The sequence below is a fragment of the Drosophila yakuba genome, chromosome 2R (genome assembly GCF_016746365.2).
Source record: "Drosophila yakuba strain Tai18E2 chromosome 2R, Prin_Dyak_Tai18E2_2.1, whole genome shotgun sequence".
Classification (NCBI taxonomy): domain Eukaryota; kingdom Metazoa; phylum Arthropoda; class Insecta; order Diptera; family Drosophilidae; genus Drosophila; species Drosophila yakuba.
In genome coordinates, this window is record NC_052528.2 from 19,747,523 (window position 1) to 19,768,135 (window position 20,613).

The 20,613-nt window shown below is 46.2% G+C and overlaps 7 protein-coding genes across 10 annotated transcripts; 4 read left to right on the forward strand and 3 right to left on the reverse strand.

Moving 5' to 3' along the window:
- The first annotated feature begins 297 nt into the window (after positions 1 to 297).
- LOC6531488 (FAS-associated factor 1) lies at positions 298 to 3,751 on the forward strand. 2 transcript variants are annotated; one of them, XM_002092251.4, is made up of 13 exons: positions 298 to 512; positions 666 to 734; positions 817 to 1,051; positions 1,110 to 1,253; positions 1,322 to 1,511; positions 1,566 to 1,767; positions 1,829 to 2,036; positions 2,095 to 2,240; positions 2,303 to 2,457; positions 2,516 to 2,661; positions 2,719 to 2,993; positions 3,057 to 3,176; positions 3,234 to 3,751. In XM_002092251.4, exons 1-13 carry the CDS (start codon positions 474 to 476, stop codon positions 3,390 to 3,392), a joined length of 2,088 nt encoding a protein of 695 aa, XP_002092287.1. In that variant the 5' UTR covers positions 298 to 473; the 3' UTR covers positions 3,393 to 3,751. The 2 variants fall into 2 exon arrangements, with proteins under 2 accessions (XP_002092287.1, XP_015051350.1); XM_015195864.3 differs by having other exon boundaries at positions 1,125 to 1,253.
- Positions 3,752 to 10,570, reverse strand: LOC6531489 (putative ferric-chelate reductase 1 homolog). Of its 2 annotated transcripts, none has more exons than XM_002092252.3 (8): positions 10,443 to 10,570; positions 6,008 to 6,497; positions 5,606 to 5,940; positions 5,396 to 5,547; positions 4,709 to 5,330; positions 4,535 to 4,647; positions 4,184 to 4,312; positions 3,752 to 4,118 (listed from the first exon to the last, which is right to left on the reverse strand). In XM_002092252.3, exons 2-8 carry the CDS (start codon positions 6,481 to 6,483, stop codon positions 3,999 to 4,001), a joined length of 1,947 nt encoding a protein of 648 aa, XP_002092288.1. In that variant the 5' UTR covers positions 6,484 to 6,497; positions 10,443 to 10,570; the 3' UTR covers positions 3,752 to 3,998. The 2 variants fall into 2 exon arrangements, with proteins under 2 accessions (XP_002092288.1, XP_039228016.1); XM_039372082.1 differs by having other exon boundaries at positions 4,184 to 4,339.
- Positions 10,571 to 11,154: 584 nt separating this feature from the next.
- On the forward strand, positions 11,155 to 12,179 carry LOC6531490 (ER membrane protein complex subunit 7 homolog). The gene is made up of 3 exons (XM_002092253.4): positions 11,155 to 11,557; positions 11,618 to 11,764; positions 11,829 to 12,179. The coding sequence occupies exons 1-3, from the start codon at positions 11,222 to 11,224 to the stop codon at positions 12,081 to 12,083; spliced, it is 738 nt and encodes a 245-aa protein (XP_002092289.1). The 5' UTR covers positions 11,155 to 11,221; the 3' UTR covers positions 12,084 to 12,179.
- On the reverse strand, positions 12,168 to 13,337 carry LOC6531491 (exosome complex exonuclease RRP42). Its single transcript, XM_002092254.4, has 4 exons — positions 13,190 to 13,337; positions 12,945 to 13,141; positions 12,716 to 12,881; positions 12,168 to 12,662 (listed from the first exon to the last, which is right to left on the reverse strand). Exons 1-4 carry the CDS (start codon positions 13,244 to 13,246, stop codon positions 12,192 to 12,194), a joined length of 891 nt encoding a protein of 296 aa, XP_002092290.1. The 5' UTR covers positions 13,247 to 13,337; the 3' UTR covers positions 12,168 to 12,191.
- A 208-nt stretch (positions 13,338 to 13,545) lies between these two features.
- Positions 13,546 to 14,564, forward strand: LOC6531492 (proteasome subunit beta type-6). The gene is made up of 3 exons (XM_002092255.4): positions 13,546 to 13,705; positions 13,769 to 14,243; positions 14,318 to 14,564. Exons 1-3 carry the CDS (start codon positions 13,661 to 13,663, stop codon positions 14,470 to 14,472), a joined length of 675 nt encoding a protein of 224 aa, XP_002092291.1. The 5' UTR covers positions 13,546 to 13,660; the 3' UTR covers positions 14,473 to 14,564.
- Positions 14,527 to 20,056, reverse strand: LOC6531493 (monocarboxylate transporter 13). 2 transcript variants are annotated; one of them, XM_015195865.3, is made up of 4 exons: positions 19,927 to 20,056; positions 16,291 to 16,406; positions 15,747 to 16,220; positions 14,527 to 15,688 (listed from the first exon to the last, which is right to left on the reverse strand). In XM_015195865.3, the coding sequence occupies exons 2-4, from the start codon at positions 16,366 to 16,368 to the stop codon at positions 14,825 to 14,827; spliced, it is 1,416 nt and encodes a 471-aa protein (XP_015051351.1). In that variant the 5' UTR covers positions 16,369 to 16,406; positions 19,927 to 20,056; the 3' UTR covers positions 14,527 to 14,824. The 2 variants fall into 2 exon arrangements, with proteins under 2 accessions (XP_015051351.1, XP_002092292.1); XM_002092256.4 differs by lacking the exon at positions 19,927 to 20,056 and adding an exon at positions 16,521 to 16,680.
- LOC6531494 (transcription factor grauzone) lies at positions 16,884 to 18,939 on the forward strand. The gene is made up of 4 exons (XM_002092257.3): positions 16,884 to 17,129; positions 17,187 to 18,130; positions 18,185 to 18,566; positions 18,624 to 18,939. The coding sequence occupies exons 1-4, from the start codon at positions 17,010 to 17,012 to the stop codon at positions 18,891 to 18,893; spliced, it is 1,716 nt and encodes a 571-aa protein (XP_002092293.1). The 5' UTR covers positions 16,884 to 17,009; the 3' UTR covers positions 18,894 to 18,939.
- Positions 20,057 to 20,613: the final 557 nt, after the last annotated feature.

Below are 20,613 nucleotides of genomic sequence, written 5' to 3' on the forward strand. Positions count from 1 at the left end.
CGCAGATTGAAGGATTGGCTTTCAGTTTTAGTGGGAATTCAAAGCTTTTTGTTGCGTGGCCTGCTCATATCCTTTCAATTCTAAATTGCAAAGTTTTCCCGCCTTTCAGTTTGAAATTAACATGACTGCAAGCGAGTTAACAGTTCTGTAGGTAACAGCTGCAACTGTCTGAGAAGTAAATCCTATCTGGCTGCCAGTGTTTTGTTTGTCATCCAAATTATTGAATTTCCAATGAGCAAAAGTTGAAAAAAAATTAAAAAACAAAAAAATAGCTAAATAAATATAAAACAAGTTGGGAAATTTGTAACTCAAAGTGCCGTTAGCAGATGTAGTGTTACTACGCATAAATCGCTTACACTCAACTGGCCACACTGACTAGCCACTTTTTTCTTTGTGTAATTTTTTGTAGTGAAAATCGGTAGAGTTTACAGAAGAGTTAATCGGTCAAATAAAGCGAACCACAAGCGTTTCCAATGTCGGAGAACAAGCAAGAGACCCTGGCCAGTTTTCAGGTAATGCTCTTCATAGATCTCCCCCGAAAACACCCACAATTTCGCTGCGCACATTGCGATGCGTGTGCGTTTTTGGTGTGTGGGTGACTTTGGCAGATAGTTCCAATATCGAACTACTACTATATGGTACATGGTCTTTATGCACATCCACAGAGCATCACGGGCATCGACGACGTGGGCGAAGCCTTTTCCCACTTGGAGGCCGCCGACTGGAACCTGGTGGTGAGTGTGCAGGTTCTTTGTTCAGTTGCCCTGCTTTGGATCCCCCCATGCTTTGTCATTACACTACGTTGTTCTTTTGCAGGAGGCACTAAGTCGGGTGATCCCACACGAGGATGCGCCGATGGCCAGTCCCCATCCTATCCATGTGCCAGAGCCACCGGCCAGGAATCCTGTGGAGAGCACCAATGGCTTCCGTCCGCCTGGTTATGATGAGATGCCCGGAACCTCGAACGCATCCGGTTTCTTTGCGGCCGCCCTGCAGAACCAGAACCAAAACCTAAACCTAAATCAGCCGCACATCCAGCAGAGATTTCCAAGTGAGTTGAACATAATAGCGCCGCTTTTGTGCCATGACTTGAAACGTATCTACTATAGCGTCACAATTGCTAGCCCAGCTGACGTCCAGTATCAACCTGGACCCCGCGTCCAGCCAAAACAACAACCAGAACGTGATCACCTTCAACATCCACTTTAACCAGCAGCTCTACCAGATCCGTTTACCATCGGAGGCCACAGTTGGTAAGAATTTCTACTGGATCTTGATCTCGAGCCGCCTGAGTCAACTTACCAATGAATCTCCCTACTAGAACAACTTAAGCGCAAAATCTTTGACGAGACAAGTGTGCCGGTGTGCAGGCAAGCCATTCGGGGCTGGCCACCCTCCAAAGCTAGCGATGCACAGCAGTTGGGCACGCGTATATGCAACCTAGATCTCGCACCGGAGAACGAACTTATCTTGGTGGACCTCACCGACGACGGTTTCATGGACACCGAACAGTGAGTCCGCTCGAAAATACTATTTAAAACATGTAACTCAATATTTTTGTGTAGAGATGAAGTGACGCAGCGCGTGGACAAAAACTTCACCATTTTCATACAGTTCGAATCCGACACCCCACTCACTCTTAGCATGCCAGGACGTACGACAGTGCAGGAGGTAAAGATGAACGTCAGCGACATCAAGAGCATACCAGTGCGCCACCAGGAGTGGACCGGCTGGCCCAATGGTTGTGACAATGAAACCACTCTGGCGGTAGGTCGAAATAAATAAAATCTGATGATCTTATAAAGCTATCCAATGCTCCAAACTCTAGCAATCTGGCATTGGACTGTCGCATAGATTCGCTGTGCGCAGCACGGAGCGTGCAGCGCAAACAAATTCCAACCAGAACAACGCATTCGATGTGGTGACCGTGGACAGCGAGAGCTCGGCTGATGAGTTCGAAGATGCTACAGACTTCCACAACTCCGAGTATATATTTACAGACTTGCCACCCGCTCAGCCCCTCAACAGGCACTTAAGTGAGCAATATAAATACCTTCTTTCTAATGCAGTAGGTAAAGTTATGTATTTTTCCAGTACCAAACAACACGGATGACGAGACAAGTGGCTCCACGCAGTTTGTCGAGAACTACAAGGCGCGTTATGGCGAGCCCTGTCCAGAATTTTTTGTGGGCAGTCTTGAAAGCGCCAAGCAGCTGGCCTGCCTTCGACCTGCCAAGGAGGTAATTTTTAGTTTATTACTTTACAAAGTCTTTTTATTAACCTACATTGTTTATGATTTTAGCGTAAGTTGCTGGCCATTTACTTGCATCACGGCAAGAGCATTCTTATCAACGTTTTCTGTGATCAGCTGATGAAACATGATAGCATTATCCAAACTTTCAAAGAAAAATTCGTTCTATATGGCTGGGATATGACCTACGAGAGCAACAAGGACATGTTAGTCATTATTCATGCACTTCTATGTTATTTTATTGATAATTTATGTGTCCCACAGGTTTCTCTCCTCGTTGACGGCTTGCATTAGCAGCAACGCCTCTCTGACGGCCAGAAACATTAAATTGGACAAGCTGCCAGCCATCATGTTGGTGGGAAAAAGTCGTCAGCTGGGCAGCAATTGCGAAGTTTTATCTGTGATTCATGGTATGCCCGCTGAAACCTTAAAAAGTATATTTCGCATTTTAATTGAATACCTTACAGGCAACATTGGTCTGGATGACTTGCTAACGAGGCTTATTGAAACCTGCGAGATGTTTGAGGAGCAGCTGCAGGTGGAAATACGGCAAGAGGACGAACGCGCTGCCCGTGATCAGGTGAAGGCAGAGCAGGACATGGCCTATCAGGAAACTTTGCAAGCCGACATGGCTAAAGATGCGGCAAAGCGCCAGAAGGAGGCTGCCCAATTGGCCGAGCGAAAACGAATCGAGTCCGAGCGAGCCGAAGAAGATGCTAGACGCGAGTCCATTAGATTAGTTGTAAGTTCAAGATGATTTTCTTTCTGTGCGTTAAACCGTTTATGAAAAGCATATTTCGGCCAGGCTCAACAATCCCTACCTCAGGAGCCGTCCGAACAGGAAACGGGGACTTCTAAGATCCGTGTGCGTAAGCCCACGGGCGATTTTCTGGAGCGGCGCTTCTTTACCAACAACAACCTACAGGTAAGTGCTACTAAACAATCACTTAAATCGCCCAGTGACTAATCTGTTCTCCACCAGGATCTGCTCAACTTTGTGACGGCCAACGGTTTTCTCATCGAGGAGTACAAACTGATCAGCAGCTGGCCGCGTCGGGATCTCACGGCCATCGAGAGTAGCCAAACACTGGAGTCGCTCAAGCTCTATCCGCAGGAAACGGTCATCCTAGAGGAGCGATGATTCCGCTTGTTACTTTAAGGCAGTTTCGTTCGATTGGGTTTAGTTTTTGCATTAATATCTGAAAATTGTAGATCTACCTATAATTTACGTACTTTAATTAAGCGGAACAAGCAACACGTTTACGAAAGCATACACACCACAAACATACATATATACACCTATATCTAAAGATAATGATAATGTCTAGCTGCAGTTAAGAGTCAAGGTTTTATACAAATCCATACTATACATAGGATATCCAACGCAATCCGATCGAGCAGCACTCTCCAGCACCAGATACTATTGGTAAAACATATATGCATGTAGCGCAGCAGATAGAAATTGAGCAGAGCAGCAAAGAAAAGTAAGGAAACACTGCATTTATGTTGGCTTGTTTTATTTTATTAATAATAAATTATATAACATGTACTGAACGCTCCGCCCCAGGTTACACATGCGCCTAATTACACTTAACAACAGAAAGCTGAATGGGAAAAAGGGTGGATTTGAGGGGATTTGGGTGGAGGGCAGGGCAGAGCCGTGGGCGGAAGGGGTTAAAACAATGAGCACAAAAAACTGACACGAGTATTGAAAGGGGACAGGTTACAGGACATCCTAATTGAGCGCCTAGGACTTCCCCAGGTATTGTTCGATGGGCGCCAGCACCACCAGCAGAATGAGCACCGTCACGAAGAGAACCAGCACCACGCCGTAAACTCCAAGCAATCCCTTGCGCATGCCCGCATACTGAAATTCGGAAAGTCACAGGTTGATGAATATTGACCATATTGATCCATGTGAGCACTACTTACCGGAGCATCCATCTTCCGCTCCATGCTCATGCCATTCCGCATGGCATGCTGCTGATGATGGGACATATCGCCCATTTGGAAGGTGTTTGCCCGCTGGCTGAGATGACGCTCCGAGGCCATGCCGCCAATCTGCCAATGATTGAAACACAAGCCAATCTACACATTAAGGGACGTAGCCACCAGTTCTCGAGGGGATGATGGGTGACAGATGAATTAGTATGGAATGAATGAACGTTTAGGGACACAACTAGAACCACTGTACAGGCAGGCGATGCTGGGTCTAATCTTTGTACACTTGGGGGTCACATGAGAGGGGAAAAACACCCAACCACTACAGCACAGTTTACTTACGGAGAATATCAGGTGGACCAGCACGTGCACCACCACGAAGCTGACCAGGATCCAGTCCATCCACTCGGGCAGCTCGGCCTTTGGTAGTTTTACAGAGAAGAAGATGGTAACAACTGCAAGAAGATTTTCCAATAAGCCATACACATTTAGATGATCTCCGACTGCTAGACTTACTTCCCAGAATGTGGGCCAGATTGCCGCCCAGCCAATGACCCCAGTTGAAGTACGGCCGCTTCTTGTCATTGGGTCCCGGTCGGAACAGAGCTCCAATGGGTTGAAGGAAGCACAGTATCACCGTGATCAGACCGATTATTGAGTGGGCATGCCACACAGCCCGCTTCAGCTCCACCCAGATGAGTACGTAAGCGGCCACCGTGAGCGACCAGGTGGTGACCATGAGGAGGCGATGCCAGGCGAACCACTGATCCTTGCCGCAGCTCTGGCTGCCCACCCACGTCTGCTTGAAGTAGCGCGCAAAGATGATGCCCAGCGAGGTGGTACCAATCCATGCGGCAATCATGAAGGCTCCATGCAGCTGGATCAGCAACCGGCTAGATCCGCTCAAGTCTTGCACCTCCGCCAGACTGATCGGTTGTGCGGAGGGTAGTCGTCCAATGTCGTGGTAGCCCACGCTGTTCTCCTTCAGACTGGTGCCGGATGCAACCAACAGGTGGTATTTGCCATTGCGAAGATCAAAGCTGCGCCCCTGGACATTGGTCACTGCATCCCTTTGCACACGGCAATAGATCACTCCGTCCACAATGGAGGCGTCCAGTAGGCGGGCTGAGTTCTGGTTCTAGAAGGAGCAGTAATCGATAAGTAATGTATAAGGTATCACTTGGCAAAGTGATTCAAACTTACCACACTGGATCTCACTGCCGAGTAAGGGGAGGCCGAAGTCAAGGAGGAATACAGGTTAACCCTGCCATTCTCTGGCACACACTCGGTGGTCAAGTCGTCACCCATCTTGGCGTCATCAGAAAGACCAACAGCCACGTAAGCAGCATTGGTTCCTAGAAAAAGCGATGAAAATGAAGACCAACTTTGGGCAAAGAAACACAGGTGACTCACCCTTGCCGGACTGAATCTCAAACTCGAAGACATCCCCGCGCACCGTGACCACAGTGATGGAGGTACAGCTCTTCGTGGCCACGCAACCGTCGGGGAATCCAAAGCAGTTCTTGCTCTGTCCGCAGCCATTGTAGATGGGATCCGAGGAGACGGCAACCACGTTGTTTGGCGCCACATAGCTGGGCGGAACATAGGGAGCACGAGTGGTGCCCGCGGTTGCAGATGGACTCTGTGTGGGTAGTGGTGGGGCAGCGGACAGATCGCGACGAACTATCTGAACTGGCTGAGAGGGCACGCCCACCCAGAATTCATTATAGCTCTGGGCGATGGTGGCACTAATGGGTATACATAGGTTTAAGATAGAATAATTGAAGCCTGGCAGTTAATCCTCTAGTGACTCACTTGAACACCACCTGACCGAGAAAGTCCACTGGTGATTGCCACTCCAGGATAACCTGCTGCTTGGGCCCGGCATTGCTATGCGTGGCTGAATTGTTGACGGAGTTCTCGCAGTTCATCAGCTTAATGGTGCCATCGCGGGCGGGTCCAAATTGTCCGATAATCTGATGGGGGGGATTCCGATTGCGCGCCTGGATCATGTAGCCACCGAAACTAAGGCCAGCCGGCACACCCGTCAGATCCACGCGAAGCGTCTGACCCTGGCCAAGTGTTGAGGAGGAGGTCTCCACGCTGAAGGGCGACACACTGTTCTGGGGCAGCACACTGCCGCCGGCGTGGAACGGCAGCATGGTGTCGCACACGGTTTCCGGAGCACCTTGCGGCAGACTCTGGCCCGGATCCGGCCAAATGGCCACCGCCAGCAGCGCCGTCACCAGCGTCGTTGCCAGCCAACTCCGCATCGTCAGCGGGCGCATCATCGTGAATGGAGCACCTGTTGTGGTAGACAATGTCGCTTAGAGTTCTGGTATCGAATGGTAATTGAGTGATCAGTAGCGAACCGTGTCCCGACTTCCGTTCCCCTTTGTTTCCTTCAGACCCCAGAAGGAAACCATATACATATGTATGTATGTACGTCGCTATCTGAAACCCTCGTCAGACATTCGTCATTTCCATCTTCTGTCGTCGGTTTAATTACCATGGCATAAATAATTGCTTTCCCGCTTATCGGGGGCACATTTTCAGCGAGCCCGCAAACAAGTGAATTGCGAATCTATCTGTGCATCTACATATTTGATAACGATCGAAGTATCTACAGCTACTGAGTGGATGGGCACTTTAAGTACCCATGGGTAGAATAGAAATAAAAATAGACGTACATAGATACATCTCCTAACTTTAGTGGAAAAATGTTTGTGTGCAAGAAGTTCTACGTTATATGTCTCTTTCTGGAATTATTACCCAAATTACATAAAATATATGTGTATTAACCAGCACATATTGCAACTTCTCATTAGGTTAAGTTCCTCATTTGTAAACCGCATTATAAACGAGAAATTTAGAACCAATTTATTGCTTAGCATAATGCACAGATTTCAAATGACTGTTCCACAAATCAAAATGCTGCCATTTAATTACGACTGCCACCGATACTGGTCGAGATTGTGTTTTCCCGATATGGATATATGTGTTTCTACGAGCGGACGTATCGCTTAACACCGTTTAGCTTTCAGATTGCCCGGCCACTCAGCGCTTATCACTTTGGGAGTATCACGGGTCGTCAGGCATCGCTGCGTATGCGTACTATACCTACTGCCTACAAATATATTACGCATACGCCTATGAATCGAGCTAATTACTCGCTAGCTGGCCATAAATCAACGTTTATTAATACTCAAGCAAATCGGCGCATTATATGAGATTTACGGGTTATACTCGCGGGTTAAGAAAACATTAACGAGGTCAGTTCCCCACGTGAGTCATAAGATGACTTTTGCTTTCGTCGAAGCCAAGATCAAGATCAATGAGGAAGTGAGTGGGTAGAATACATTATGGGCCTGGGACTTTCCCATGTGCGGCGGTGGGAATACAGACGACAGTGATTCATCCACAACCGCACGGGTGTTTGTATCTGTATCTGCATTTGTATCTGTGTATCTGTATCTCCTCTATATTTTTATCCCGCTCCGTGTCAAGAATTCGAATTGAACTTGAATTTGAAAGCGTTTACGATTGACCTTGGCGGGTTTTATAGCGCATGTATCTCATACAAGCGTGCTTACTTGTTTTTATTCATTTGCCTTTCTTTGAAATGCCAGCCAAATGTTAATTAAAGCGCGGCTTAAGCTCGATACAGTCATTGTTTACACCAATTTTTGGCAGCTGAGTTTTGGCTTAAACTCTGGCCACTTGGTCTTTTAAGAACCGCACAATGGGTGTTCGCATTTGGTTAGACCTTGAAAGTCAAATGTATTGATTGTGAGTGATTTATCTTAAAAGCATTCACCCAGACCTTCGCGAAGGTACCGCTACGCATATCTACTTCGATGGTTAGATACATATACGTACATATGTATCTGATAGTTCGCACTCTCCGTAGAAGGCAAAGTGAAAAGCAAAAGAAATTTCACCTGCCGCCGTGGCACAAAAGTAACGATAAATGCTTTCCATTAAATTCTTGGCACATTAATAAGCGTTTCGCGCCATATAGCCATTGGCCTACCGATATAACCCTATAACCACGACTCAACGGCAAACTCAACTGGAACTCGGCTTTTGTTTTCTGTGAACGTGGGACAAAACTGATTAGCGACTTTTCCGACAGCAACAATGAGCCATTATGTGGGCCCCCAACATGCTCATTGTTAGGGGTATATGTACATATATCGCATATAGTATATAGTAAATGGTTTATGGTAAATACACGGTATGCAGTGCACACATACAGCTTGGCATGCCCTTGCTAAAAAGCCAGTTTTGAAACTCGCACACAAAATAATCGCAATTTGAATGCTATCGGTGTGTGTCTACACGAAATATAACCACTTATACGTTTTTGACAGTCCAACGCTAATTGCATCGATCAATGCGAATGGTATGTAGATCGCCGCCAAAAAGGTAAACGACTTGCTTAAATCCGCCGTCTTGGAGTTGGATGTCACTTCAGAGGGTTTGTGCTGAATCACCCAGTTCTTAAGTTGCGTAAAACAGTCATAATTGCCATATGCCTGTAAATCGATAAGAGTGCACTTGACTTTGCCTGGTCCCTAAGATTAGGGCCCAATCAGGCCAAGAAATAGTTCTATATCTGCTTGTTGTTTCGCTTTATCATCCATTAGACGTGTTGGGTTGACAACTTCTGGGTAGTTTTGTAGCACACGCCAACTATTGGCTTTTGACCCCAACCAAAGTGTTCAAAGGGGGGGCGTGGTTTGGGGATGGGGTCTGGTCAAGGTGGTCGACCAATTTCCTTGCACTGCCACAATCTTGGCCGGACATCGCGTGCCAGAACCTGTGTAAACTGGGTTAACTACTGGCCTGTGGTGCGCCGTTCCAGGTACCCAGGAACTATAGACCCTTCAACCCATTCGGTTTGCTTTAGGGAAAGCAAAAGCATTGATACCGAATTTTCAGGCTGGTTCTGTGCGTACCGAATGGGATTGATCAACATTTGCACATGGAACTTGATTGGCATGTGTCAAAGATGGGGGCTTTAGTTAATGTTTAACCAGGCGATAGACGCACGACTATTTATAGATCGATTTTAACTACCAATGGCTAAGAATAATTAAATATATGAGAGTTTATGTATCTATAGGATAACCCATAATCATCATATGTCGTCCTTCCTTGTGAAGTATATAAGGATAAAATGTAGTATAGATATTAGTTTATAATGGCCATTTAAAATGCCCTTAAAGTAACTTCTCTGCCAACTAAGTGCAAATTAATTGATTGAGATCCGAACAGGTGTTCACTGTAAAACCTGGTAGAATGCGTAAAACGGTGCCACAGTCGCGGGGCCGAGAAAAAGGCCTTAACGACTCGAATATTGATTCGATGTATTCACATAAAATGCCCATTAGATGACATCACATGGCGGCACAGATCGAGGAAATCGCCTCGCAAACTGGGGCCAAAACAAAAACTATAGCAATTGTCGTCATTAGCTGAGCCACACTTATGCATGGAAGTGCATTGGTGGAAAGTGACTGTCAACGCTGATTTATCAGCCAACGCATTGCGCAAGCCACTGGGCTCGCGGCCGCGAGTGTGCCAATTCCTATAAAGGGACCAGGGCACGTCCCGAGATAAACGGGAATAGGTTGGTTTTCTTTTTTGTTTTCACTACCTTTTCGCCGACACTTGTTTACATCACCAACTTTGCGCAGGCGCGACGCTTGACATCACTCACTAGCTTTTATTTCGCTGCTTAATTAATTTATTATTTGCCATTGTATTCGTCGTACTAGAAGACTTGCATTGCGTCTTGCCATTGAAATGTTGTGTGCGAAAAAAGATAAATCTATGCAAGCGTTGAATTGAAGGGTGGATGGGGTGAAGGGGAGGGAGGGGTTTGGTGTGATCTCAGCATCATTAACATTTCTGAAACCGGTTTCACTGTACATGCGACACAGTTCAAGTGGATTGGATACCAAAACACAGCAGTAACTTTGGAATTTTTGTGTACTGATTAGGAGATCGGTCGCAGATTTCATGCGTTCATCTGTATATCCCATTGACATTGCCCAAAAACACCAGAAGAAGCTTAGCTTGGGCTTCAGGGTGAACTTGATGTGTGGTTGTTGCTTGTGGCACGTTGCATGTCGCAAACTGCATGTGGCACTTATTGGCCATGGACACACCTGCACGCCCAGTAGAACTACATCGCCATTCATCGCGAATAGCTGAAAACCCGTTTGTCAAAGCACGCACTAACCTAAAATCGCTGTCAACAATATTCGAAAATCACTCCGAGCTGCGTTAGCTCCGTAAATTGAAGTCCAATCAACCGAGTGGATATGGCAGACCGAACGCAACGAATTGCCGCCAACGACTGAAAAGTCGACGGAGAGCGCTTGAAAAAGTGCTGGCAAGTATTTGAAGTGGTTTCAGTCTTGTATCGATAGTGAAGCCAACCCGCCGATACCACCAACTACAGAGCTTTTGGTTTTCAGTCAGCGAAACTGGTTTTCTAAACCTTAATATAGTTTGATAATATTTAAAAAGACTCCATTCGATTTCATACTAGAAATATAAACGACAGATTTTGGTTGTTTATTCTTTAATTAATTAATTAATTTAAAAAAAAAAAAGCCGACTTCAATTGACCGAGAATTTCAATTCAATTTAATTTAACTTTCAAATGCGTGTTGATTTTCTTAGTTATTTTTATCCAAAAAGAAAAAGCCTTTCCTTTCTAAAAGTTGTGGTTGCAATAAGCAAAAAATGGAAAGGTTTTGGTTTGAAAAATTACTTACACCTATAGAATACTAAAGCAAATTGCTTGAAATACTTTACAAGCTATCACTTTATCACAATAAAATAAATCAACTTTCTTTCATTCTCAATTGCACATTTAAATTTACCGCGTACCCATCACATTTACGACAAATTATTGCCAGCCCTGCCCTTGGATTATTCACAACCTCAACGAACGGTCACATTATCGGCTGACAATTGAAAAATTAGAGAAAAAAATTTAATCTGACCCGAATAATGTGCTTAAAGTTATTTATTTTTACGGCGCTTCTCGCCCTGGTCAGCTGCGAGGTTATCATTGGCCAGGATGAACTGGTGGACGAGGTGTCTGGCCTGTACACCATCGAAGGACGTGTTTCTCCGCCGGACTCCCTTTTTCCACCCACTCAAGGAGGCGGACGAAGTGCTCCGGTGAATAAGAATGCTCCCAAGTGGCACACGGAGCTTACACTGTCCATCAATGACGGCGAGTTCAAGGGATTCGTCCGAGAGGATGGGCAGTTTATGATCAGCGGAGTGCCCTCCGGCAGCTATATCCTGGATGTCCACCACCCGGATGTTTTCTATGAGCCGGTCAGTTAAGGGAATCCTTTGAATAGGTTGCCACATTTACTCACATTCCTTCAATTACAGGTGCGCGTCGAGATTAACCCGAAGGGAAAGTTCCGCGCCCGCAAAGTGAACTTTGTCCAACCCGCCCAAATTATGCAGGTGCCATATCCACTGCGCGTGAAGCCACTGATGCCCTTTAAATACTTCCAGACCAGAGAGCAGTGGAAGGTACATTATTATTTTGCCCAAAAAGGGAGGAATCACAAAACTAACCTTTGGTCTTGACCAACAGATCACTGACTTCCTGTTCAGCCCCATGGTCCTGATGATGGTCCTGCCCCTGCTCCTTATGCTGGTGCTGCCCAAGATGATCAACGATCCCGAGACCAAGAAAGAGATCGACAATCTGCAGTTCCCCAAGATGGGAAACGATATGCCCGAGATCAGCGAAATGCTGACTTCACTGCTAACGGGCAAGCAGCCCGAGCCTAAGGAGAAAAAGCCTGCTCCGGCCGTCAGGCAGGCGAAGAAGCGCAAGGACCAGTAGTCGTTGGCCACCAGATAGCTTTTAGCTTTAAGCCTAATCAGAGCCACAAGCTCAAAATCAGAGTCAGATCGATTAAATAGTAAATTTTCATTATTAGACATTGCCGCTTTATTTGAGAAACCCAATAGTTTGCGGCCGCTTGGGTCCGACGCGCTCCTGCTCCAGATTCAGCATTTTAGTAAGCAGCCGGTCCAGGTGCTCACCAATGGCCAGACCCAGGTCCAAACAGTTGCGCATAGTGTCCCGGTGCATGGCCCCACCGCCGGTCAAGTGTGTTCCAGACAGGAATGCCTTTCCATTCCTCATGGAAACTGACACAACCACGCTTACTGTGCTGCAGACCTCCTCCTCCGCCGAAGGATCCACTAGGCAATAGTCACCGATCTTGCAAACTGTGACCAACAGTGGAACAGTCTCAATGCCGATGCGGGTGCAGTCATAAGGATTGTCCGATATGATGAGGTCTGTGATGCCGGCATCCAACAAGGTGGCCGTCACCCGCGGCAACTTTGTGTTGAACAGAGCTGCTTTGGCGGCCAGCGACACTGCATCGTGTAGATTGCCGCCACACTCCAGAATCTGCAAGAGCAGGCATTAACATTTGGGAATACTTTGGCACACTAGAGTCTCACCAAGATGTCTATGTAAAGCTTCCAGCACTGCTGACCCGGAATCAGGCACAGCGTGCGGTAGTCGAAAGCCAGTGGCGATTCGTAGGCATTCTGCAGGGAGAGAATCAGTTCCTGGGCCAGATCCGACCCGCCGCGTCCTTCAAACTCAGGTGTGGCATTAGCGGAGCTAAAATATATTCAAAAATGTTATAGCACATTCAGTTCACATGAAGTTCAGCTGCATCATTACCAATCCACAAAGAACTCCAGTTTACCAAAATCGGGCGTCAGCGGGTTGGGAACATCGATCTCGGTTTTCACGCCCACCAGTATGTCTGTGTTGGCAAGTCTAAGGCGGGCGGAGCCACTAGCATTGCTGACCAGTCCGGTTTCCAGGTCCATGGGCCGGTAATCCCGTCGTGAACGTCCATCGCAACGAAAGTCATCCTAGAAACGAATAATTTAAGGTACTGTTTACATTCACATTTCGCTTACCTCCACGCCGTGTAAAATATATGTTTTCTCAGCTTCGCTCAGTGCAACGTATGCCATTTTAGTCTTAATTTAAGAAAACAAATATTCAAAACAAATTCAACATGTGCAATGAGCCAACATCGATACTATCGATGACCCGCACTTCGAAAACCAGGGCTGCAGAAAATTCCTGTATTCGATAGTTTATTATGTAGAACAAGAAATATATTGCATGCGGCTAAGAAGTTAAATACACAATCGTGAAACATAATTAATTGACATTTGTCCTCATGACCGTCTTTACACTACCCTACAATTCAGTGCGAAAGGTGTATTTTGCTATGTGAAGACAGGGCTGGACTACAACATTTCCATCACAGTAATTTCGCCATCTGGTAACACTTTTCCAAAACAAGCCAGTCATTTCGTGTTCCTGCGGCTTTTCAACAAACATCAATTGTAAATTGAATTGTGAGAAATTGAAAGATCAAAATGCTTCCCGACTTTGATTTTACCGATACGCCGGTCAGCACTGGCGTAAGTATGAAGAGCATAACACACATAACTGCGTACTAAGAGCACAATCCTTCCGACTTGCAGACCACCATTATGGCCGTGGAATTCGATGGCGGAGTGGTCATTGGAGCCGATTCGCGCACCAGCTCGGGCGCCTATGTGGCCAACCGGGTCACCGACAAGCTGACCCGCATCACGGATAAAGTCTACTGCTGCCGCAGTGGATCCGCCGCCGACACCCAGGCCATTGCCGACATTGTGGCCTACTCCCTGAACTACCACGAAAACCAGACCAACAAGGAGGCTCTGGTGTTCGAGGCCGCCTCAGAGTTCCGTAACTACTGCTACAGCTACCGCGAGTCCCTGCTCGCCGGCATCATTGTGGCTGGTTGGGATGCGCAGCGCGGCGGCCAGGTTTACAGCATCCCGTTGGGTGGCATGCTGACCCGCGAGTCCTGCACCATCGGCGGATCGGGATCCAGTTTTATCTATGGATTTGTTAGGGAGCACTACCGTCCCAATATGCAGCTGGAGGAGTGTGTTTCGTTCGTCAAGAAGGGTGGGTTTCCATTCCCAAAACGATATTAAAACTGTTTCATTTCAAATTAATCCCAATTCAACCTTCTCTAACAGCTGTCCAGCACGCCATTTACCACGACGGCAGCTCCGGCGGTGTGGTGCGCATTGGCATCATCACCAAAGATGGCATCGAGCGCCGTATCTTCTACAACACAGAATCGGGTGCATCCGCTGTCTCCAGCACTCCCAGCTTTGTTTCCGCTACATAAATAGAATACTTTCCCAAAATGATCGATCGGATGAAGAGTTGCAAACTCGTCTCATGCTAATAAACTTGGTTTTTGTAATATGGATACTATAATTTGTATTTTGGCTCTTATGGCAGTACAAAAGTTAAGTCTCTAAGGGCTAAATGGTAATAAATAATCGAAAACCTAAGCCTAAGATGCATAGTCATACAGATAGTGCTGTTCCTGACACTGGTCCTTCCTCACAACTCAGATAACTACTGCGGCGAGACTGGAATGTTCCCTACAGGGAAGTCATTCCACCGCCTATCACATGACAGTCAATACCGAAATCCCTCGCTTACACATCTAATCCAGTCAAGTAACCAAGGATTTAGGAATTTAGTTTTGCCACCTCGGCTGCGTCTATAGACTGCGTCTCCATGGACTTGTTTGTGGCACATCGCTGCCTGCGGTGGCGGTACACTATCTCCGGGGTCCAAAACAGAACCACCACCAGCAGAATAGCTCCTTGAGCATACAGGCAAATAAGGTAGGAGTTGGCGTAGTCTCGCACCCATCCCAGCAGCTGTCCCACTGTGATAACAATAACGCCTTTGGACATCATGCTCAGTCCCAGGCCGCCGGCCAATTTTTCGGAGCGACAATGCGCCGATATGGTGAGATTGTTGTTAATTACAGTGGCTGATTTCATCATGCCCGTCAGCACAGACATGGAGATGATCACGGGCAGCGCTTGATTCTCGGCAAGCACACAACGGGCGACGAAGAGTCCAACAATGCCGATCAGGAACACCACACGATAGGGGATTCTAAGGTGATCTGTGACGATGGGCAGCAGCAAACGACACACAATATCGGCTCCAGCCACAAGGGACATGCAAAAGGCCACCATCTGGCTGTTCAGTTGTGCCGTTTGTCCAAGAAAATCAGGAAAGATCATCGTGAAGTTAATGGTGGCCGTGTAGACTAGAGCCATGCCCACAATGATGCTCCAAAATACTACATCTTTGAGAAGCTCCAGATCCATTGCCTGCACCAGACGCTGTCCCATTCGGCTGCACAGAGTATCCCCATTTGATGGGCTACGCTCGCTCTTGCTTTGATTAGCTGGAATAACCACGACTTGAAGAGGACTAGTCTTCTCGCCATCGGCCTCGGCCAGGAGTCGAATGTGTTTGCGGTTGTTGTGCTTGGCAGGCGGATTTAGAGGTTTCAAGAAGGCAGCACCAAAGAGCTGTAAAGTACTCAGGCTGTAAGCATTGGTTCAACTAAATTTTGTATTCTTAACTTACCCCGAATAGTGATAGGGAAGACATGGATAGAACTGCGCAGCGAAAACCGTGATTATCCAAGAGGTAACGCACTAGATGAGGGATTAGCACCTGTCCAAGGCCAGCACCTGCCAATGAGACACCCACAGCACGTCCTCGCTTTGTGGTAAAGTACGAGTTAATAGCCATGAATGTGGAGGGCGATATGAGTCCCAATCCGAAGCCCACAAAGAAACTGTAGCCCAGAATGAAGTGCCAGCTTTCAGTGGCAAACGCGCACAATGCCAGGCCCAGGGCGACTAGGATGCATCCTGTCGCGGCTACATTTCGGGGCTTAAAACTTTTAATCGCCGGTCCAATGAAGAGACCGGAGAAGTTGAGAGCCAGGCTGTTTAGATTGGTGATCAATGCCGCAGTAAAAGTGTCCTCTTGCATTTTCTGCAGCTCACCCACAAAGAGCTGTCCAAATACTGACAAAATAGATTGGTTGGTCATCTGCAAGCCGGCATGTGCAAAAAAAAATGTTTAGTTTTGTGTATTCCTTTTAAGAGCATTGACCACTCACATTAATCAGGGCCACGGCGGCCACCACAATCCATCCGTAACCGCCATCGGGGACAACGCGACTCGATTGCACATCCATGACTGTGCTCTCCGGGTTTCTCGTGGAGATTAAGCTGGCTAAAAAAATGTAAACAACGATAAGTGGCCTGTTAAAACGTCTGGCTTTGTTTATGGCGTCTAAACACAGGTGTAAATTGTGCGTTCTGATAAGCTCTGCCAAATCGCACTTACAAAGCGGAGACGAGGTGAACGGCTCGTCTCAGTGATTTCCCCAAACTGCGTGGCCATTGCGTAAACAACGTTTTAACAAATTAAGGCGAATTAAAGCCTAAATTAAAATAAATTAATCCCAAAGTCGCAACACTTTGAGTCAGTATGACCTGTCTGCGAATGCCATAAAATGTACATACTAAAAACAGCGCACTTCTGATAAGGGTGATATGCATCTTCATTTCATGTGCCAGATGCATCATTTCGTTAAATAAAATAGTCAAGGTTTTCTTTTGCTGATAGTGCTTATCTAATTTCAAAATGCAAATAAAAACAAATAGTTCAAAGTTGTTAAGTTAAAAACACAACTATGGTCCCACTATTCTGGGTGGATTTATCGATAGCCGCTTGCGATGACAGTAATCAGCTGTGCGTTGGCCTGCTTTTAATTGAAAAACAACACAAATTGTTAATAATTTTTTTGTATATGTACCTGCGCCTCTTTTACAAATGCCTTGTTTTTTGTGCACAAAGAGTGTGGATGATGCGTTCGGCAATATAGAATTTGCATCGGAGGAAGCCGATTCACTGGGCCTGCGGTGCATAATCGAGAAACACTTCTGGCTCCAGGTAAACAAACCAATCATATCTTAAGTAATTTTAGTATTGAGGAGTCCCCCTTTTCAGATTCCTGCCTCAAGAACGGGCTATGTGTGCGGGGCTTGCTGGGAGCAGCTGCTGCTCTTCCACAACTTTTACCTTAATGTGGAACAAGCCCACAAAGCACTGGGGCAAACTGTCTTGGAGAAGACATCCCCGCCAGAAGTGGTTGCTTCCGCTCTAGAGGAGCCAATCGTGAAAAGCGAGCAAGTGGACAGCGTAGCCGCTGCCGTCAAACGCCGACGTGGACGTCCTCGAAAGGTCCCTCAACAGGATGCACGCGAGGAGTTGAAAAGCGTGCTGGAGCAAATAAACCTAAACGAAATAAAAATCGAGTTCCCTGAAGCTGACTTGACAATTGCCGATGTGCTGGAGGATCAGGAGGAGCAGGAATTCCTATCCGACGACTGCAGCAGCAAGGAGGCAGCGGAGGAGCCAGAGGATTTGGAAATAATACAGCCGAAGCTTAAGCGAAAGGTTAACGGACGCTCAAGAGGACGCGGACGTGTGCGATTGGCAGAGCGGCCCAAAACAAGCGGTCTGCCAAAAATCCAGAAATCACAAGAATTTAACGAATATATAAGCGAGCACTATAAAGTTCAGTGTCACATCTGTAACTTGCCAATGGAGGGTTTCTCCGAAATGCTGGCCCATGTACGACGCGAGCACAAGCAGCGCGGTTATTCTATGTGCTGCAACCGAAAGTTCTGGAAGCGAGGCGTTCTTGTGGACCATTTGCGACGCCACCAGGACCCTGAAACCTTTAAGTGCTCCATCTGCGCCCGTGTGATGGGTCACCGTCGAAGTCTGGAGTTGCACATGCGCATGCATGAGATCAAGACGCGCGGACGACTCTATCACTGCGAACAGTGCTCCAAGGGCTTCTACAGCGCTGTTGTTTATGAGCGCCACAAGCTGACTCACATACCCCGGGAGCAGTGGCTGGTCAAGTGCACACACTGCGACAAAACGTGAGTGTGCAAAATATTATTGCTATTTTTGTGTATTACATTTGTATTTTGCAGTTATCCCAGTCAGTATACGATGCAGCAACATGTTAAGCTGGTCCATTTAAATTTATATGCCAAGATCTGTGATGTCTGTGGGAAATCCATCAGAGGACGTGAAGCCTTGGCCAGGCACATGGAGGAGCACACGGGAGGACCGCAGGCAGCAATCAAGTGTCACTTGTGCGACTCAATGCTAACCACCAAATATGGACTAGCCCGCCACATAAAAATGATGCATACCGCTGAGAATCTGCAGCCGATGCAGTGCGAATTTTGTCTAAAGATTTCCCCGAGTCTACAGGCACATCAGCACCATATTAAGTACACTCACAATACGGCGCGTAGTCATCAGTGTCCTATGTGCGAGAAGGCCTTTAAGCGCCCAAATGAGCTAAAGGTGATTAGTAAAATTTATTAACTAAACAAAGCAGTGGGTATTGAACGTTTCTTGCAGGAGCACATGACAACCCATACTGGCGAGGTTTTGTACACATGCCCCCATTGTCCACAGACCTTTAATTCGAATGCCAACATGCATGCGCACCGCAAGAAGGTGCACCGCAAGGAGTGGGAGGAGAACCGCCACAAGCGACTGAATCATCCTCGAAAATCGGACACGATCATCGCCGTTAGTGTACGCAAGACCACAGAGACCAGGCAGGATGGAGGGATGGGAACTGCAGAGGCGATAGCCACTACCAACAGTCCTGGCACAGAATGCTAGCCCTAGGTGAACCTTTGACCCAATAAAAACCGAATGGGAAACCGTTCGTCTGTTGTGATGATTGTAGCGGCGAGCGGGGTAAACAATTTATATTATTATTAATTGGAATCCCTGCGCCGATGGGATCAACTGGCTGAAACCGGTTTGTCCATCTGCACCCTGATCATCTCGAACTGGTAAAGCGGACATCGGAGCTGGCGTTATCAGCGATTAAGGTCGAATGTGGTAATTTATAACACATATAGACGCATATAGCACATGGGTTCAGTTTAAATACTCTGATTTTGACGACGACCAAGCCGCGATGCCTGGCTCAGGCAGACGAAGAAACCAGTTTGAGTCGGTTTGGAAAAGTGGATTTAATCCTTATCAGCGAATTGGCATTATCATGCCCAGTTCAAAGGTACCATGAAGCGGCGTGTTTGTTTGTGCACATTCTAGTCTTCTGCGGAATCTTCAATCTGTGCCATAGAAGTGACTAGGCAAGTTATGATGGCTTGTTGTTTCATCTGTGGTAACATATTATTTACCAATGGAATATTTCAAATATTTTGCAAGCCACACATGCTGCGACGCACATCTGCAAAGATCTATGACCTTTTTTTCCATCACCACTTTGTTGGCTGTGATTCCCATTGGTTTAAGTGATTCCCATAGATCTATCCCTTACTTATATTTTATTATGAGTAGCTATTATTTGTATTTATAAAGTGTAACCTCCAGACTTTACGCAAACAATTTTTGGTGGCTCCCTTTCAATTCTATTCGTCGAAGTTCATTCTTTTAAAGTTGAATACCTAGCGTTTCTTTTGTTGCACAATTAATGAAGAACTGAACAAAAACGTTCTAATGGTATTAAGCAATATTCTGTAAGCTCAACGAAATTTACTTAAGGTCTGGTTGGCATTTTGAACATTTATTTGAAATATAGTAACAAATATAGCATTTATATTGTTATTTCGCCATGTTTTTCAGTCAAGTATTATCTTACATCCAAATTAAGAACGATAAGACGATTTTAAATGACACTTACTTGCAGTAACTAGGTAATCTAAATATCCACCGTCAATGGAGCCAAATCTGTTGACTTTCGAAATTTTGTTTGCTTAATTTCACACTATCACTGTGCCGGCTCGACTCTTCTAGATTTGATGCTTATCGCGCGACGAGCAAATATTATTTAAACAATATGCCCCTTCCAGGCCCTCTTTATATTCGCGAGCAGTGTTGCCAACATCTTTCACAGGCTCCGTCCTGCGGGATCAGAGCCGATGAGCCAGCAGCCAAGAGCCCGCAACCCAGAGCATACCGAAGCATTGAGCCCGTAGATCTAGTGGGCTGTTACATATGTACCTGTTACATGTCTTTTATTTATTTACTTTTCTGAGAACGTATACAAATACATTGGCGAGATCCGATGAAGTGGTTCGAAATTACCTTAATTTCGAAAACTCAATTTGGCGCCAAGCTATCGATAGGCAGCTCAACAGTTGTTTTGCTCGATAGCTTAGTGAAATATCGGGAATATTTGATTTAAGTTAATTTGGAAAACTTACTCCGGCGCCAAGCTATCGATAGGCAACTCAACAGTTGTTTTAACAAGTAGTTTAGTGGAATATATAAAATATTAAGCGGCAATCATGGATATGATTACAAGGTAGAAAATACTTTGTGCACAAATAATATTTGTTAAATATTTACTTTGTTTCAAGATTTGATT

Coding starts and splice junctions, on each gene's coding strand:
- LOC6531488 (XM_002092251.4), top strand. CDS start 474: ATGTCGGAGAACAAGCAAGAGACCCTGGCCAGTTTTCAG. Junction 735..816: donor CCGCCGACTGGAACCTGGTG/GTGAGTGTGCAG, acceptor GTTCTTTTGCAG/GAGGCACTAAGTCGGGTGAT. Junction 3,177..3,233: donor TTACCAACAACAACCTACAG/GTAAGTGCTACT, acceptor GTTCTCCACCAG/GATCTGCTCAACTTTGTGAC.
- LOC6531489 (XM_039372082.1), bottom strand. CDS start 6,483: ATGATGCGCCCGCTGACGATGCGGAGTTGGCTGGCAACGACGCTGGTG. Junction 5,941..6,007: donor CTCGGTCAGGTGGTGTTCAA/GTGAGTCACTAG, acceptor TATACCCATTAG/TGCCACCATCGCCCAGAGCT. Junction 4,340..4,534: donor TGGTCCACCTGATATTCTCC/GTAAGTAAACTG, acceptor CTTAATGTGTAG/ATTGGCTTGTGTTTCAATCA.
- LOC6531490 (XM_002092253.4), top strand. CDS start 11,222: ATGTGCTTAAAGTTATTTATTTTTACGGCGCTTCTCGCCCTGGTCAGC. Junction 11,558..11,617: donor CGGATGTTTTCTATGAGCCG/GTCAGTTAAGGG, acceptor CTTCAATTACAG/GTGCGCGTCGAGATTAACCC. Junction 11,765..11,828: donor AGACCAGAGAGCAGTGGAAG/GTACATTATTAT, acceptor CTTGACCAACAG/ATCACTGACTTCCTGTTCAG.
- LOC6531491 (XM_002092254.4), bottom strand. CDS start 13,246: ATGGCATACGTTGCACTGAGCGAAGCTGAGAAAACATATATTTTACAC. Junction 13,142..13,189: donor ATATTTTACACGGCGTGGAG/GTAAGCGAAATG, acceptor ATTCGTTTCTAG/GATGACTTTCGTTGCGATGG. Junction 12,663..12,715: donor AGCTTTACATAGACATCTTG/GTGAGACTCTAG, acceptor CTGCTCTTGCAG/ATTCTGGAGTGTGGCGGCAA.
- LOC6531492 (XM_002092255.4), top strand. CDS start 13,661: ATGCTTCCCGACTTTGATTTTACCGATACGCCGGTCAGCACTGGC. Junction 13,706..13,768: donor ATACGCCGGTCAGCACTGGC/GTAAGTATGAAG, acceptor TCCGACTTGCAG/ACCACCATTATGGCCGTGGA. Junction 14,244..14,317: donor TGTTTCGTTCGTCAAGAAGG/GTGGGTTTCCAT, acceptor CTTCTCTAACAG/CTGTCCAGCACGCCATTTAC.
- LOC6531493 (XM_015195865.3), bottom strand. CDS start 16,368: ATGGATGTGCAATCGAGTCGCGTTGTCCCCGATGGCGGTTACGGATGG. Junction 16,221..16,290: donor CCGCCGTGGCCCTGATTAAT/GTGAGTGGTCAA, acceptor GCCGGCTTGCAG/ATGACCAACCAATCTATTTT. Junction 15,689..15,746: donor CTTCCCTATCACTATTCGGG/GTAAGTTAAGAA, acceptor AGTACTTTACAG/CTCTTTGGTGCTGCCTTCTT.
- LOC6531494 (XM_002092257.3), top strand. CDS start 17,010: ATGCCTTGTTTTTTGTGCACAAAGAGTGTGGATGATGCGTTCGGCAAT. Junction 18,131..18,184: donor TGCACACACTGCGACAAAAC/GTGAGTGTGCAA, acceptor TGTATTTTGCAG/TTATCCCAGTCAGTATACGA. Junction 18,567..18,623: donor AGCGCCCAAATGAGCTAAAG/GTGATTAGTAAA, acceptor CGTTTCTTGCAG/GAGCACATGACAACCCATAC.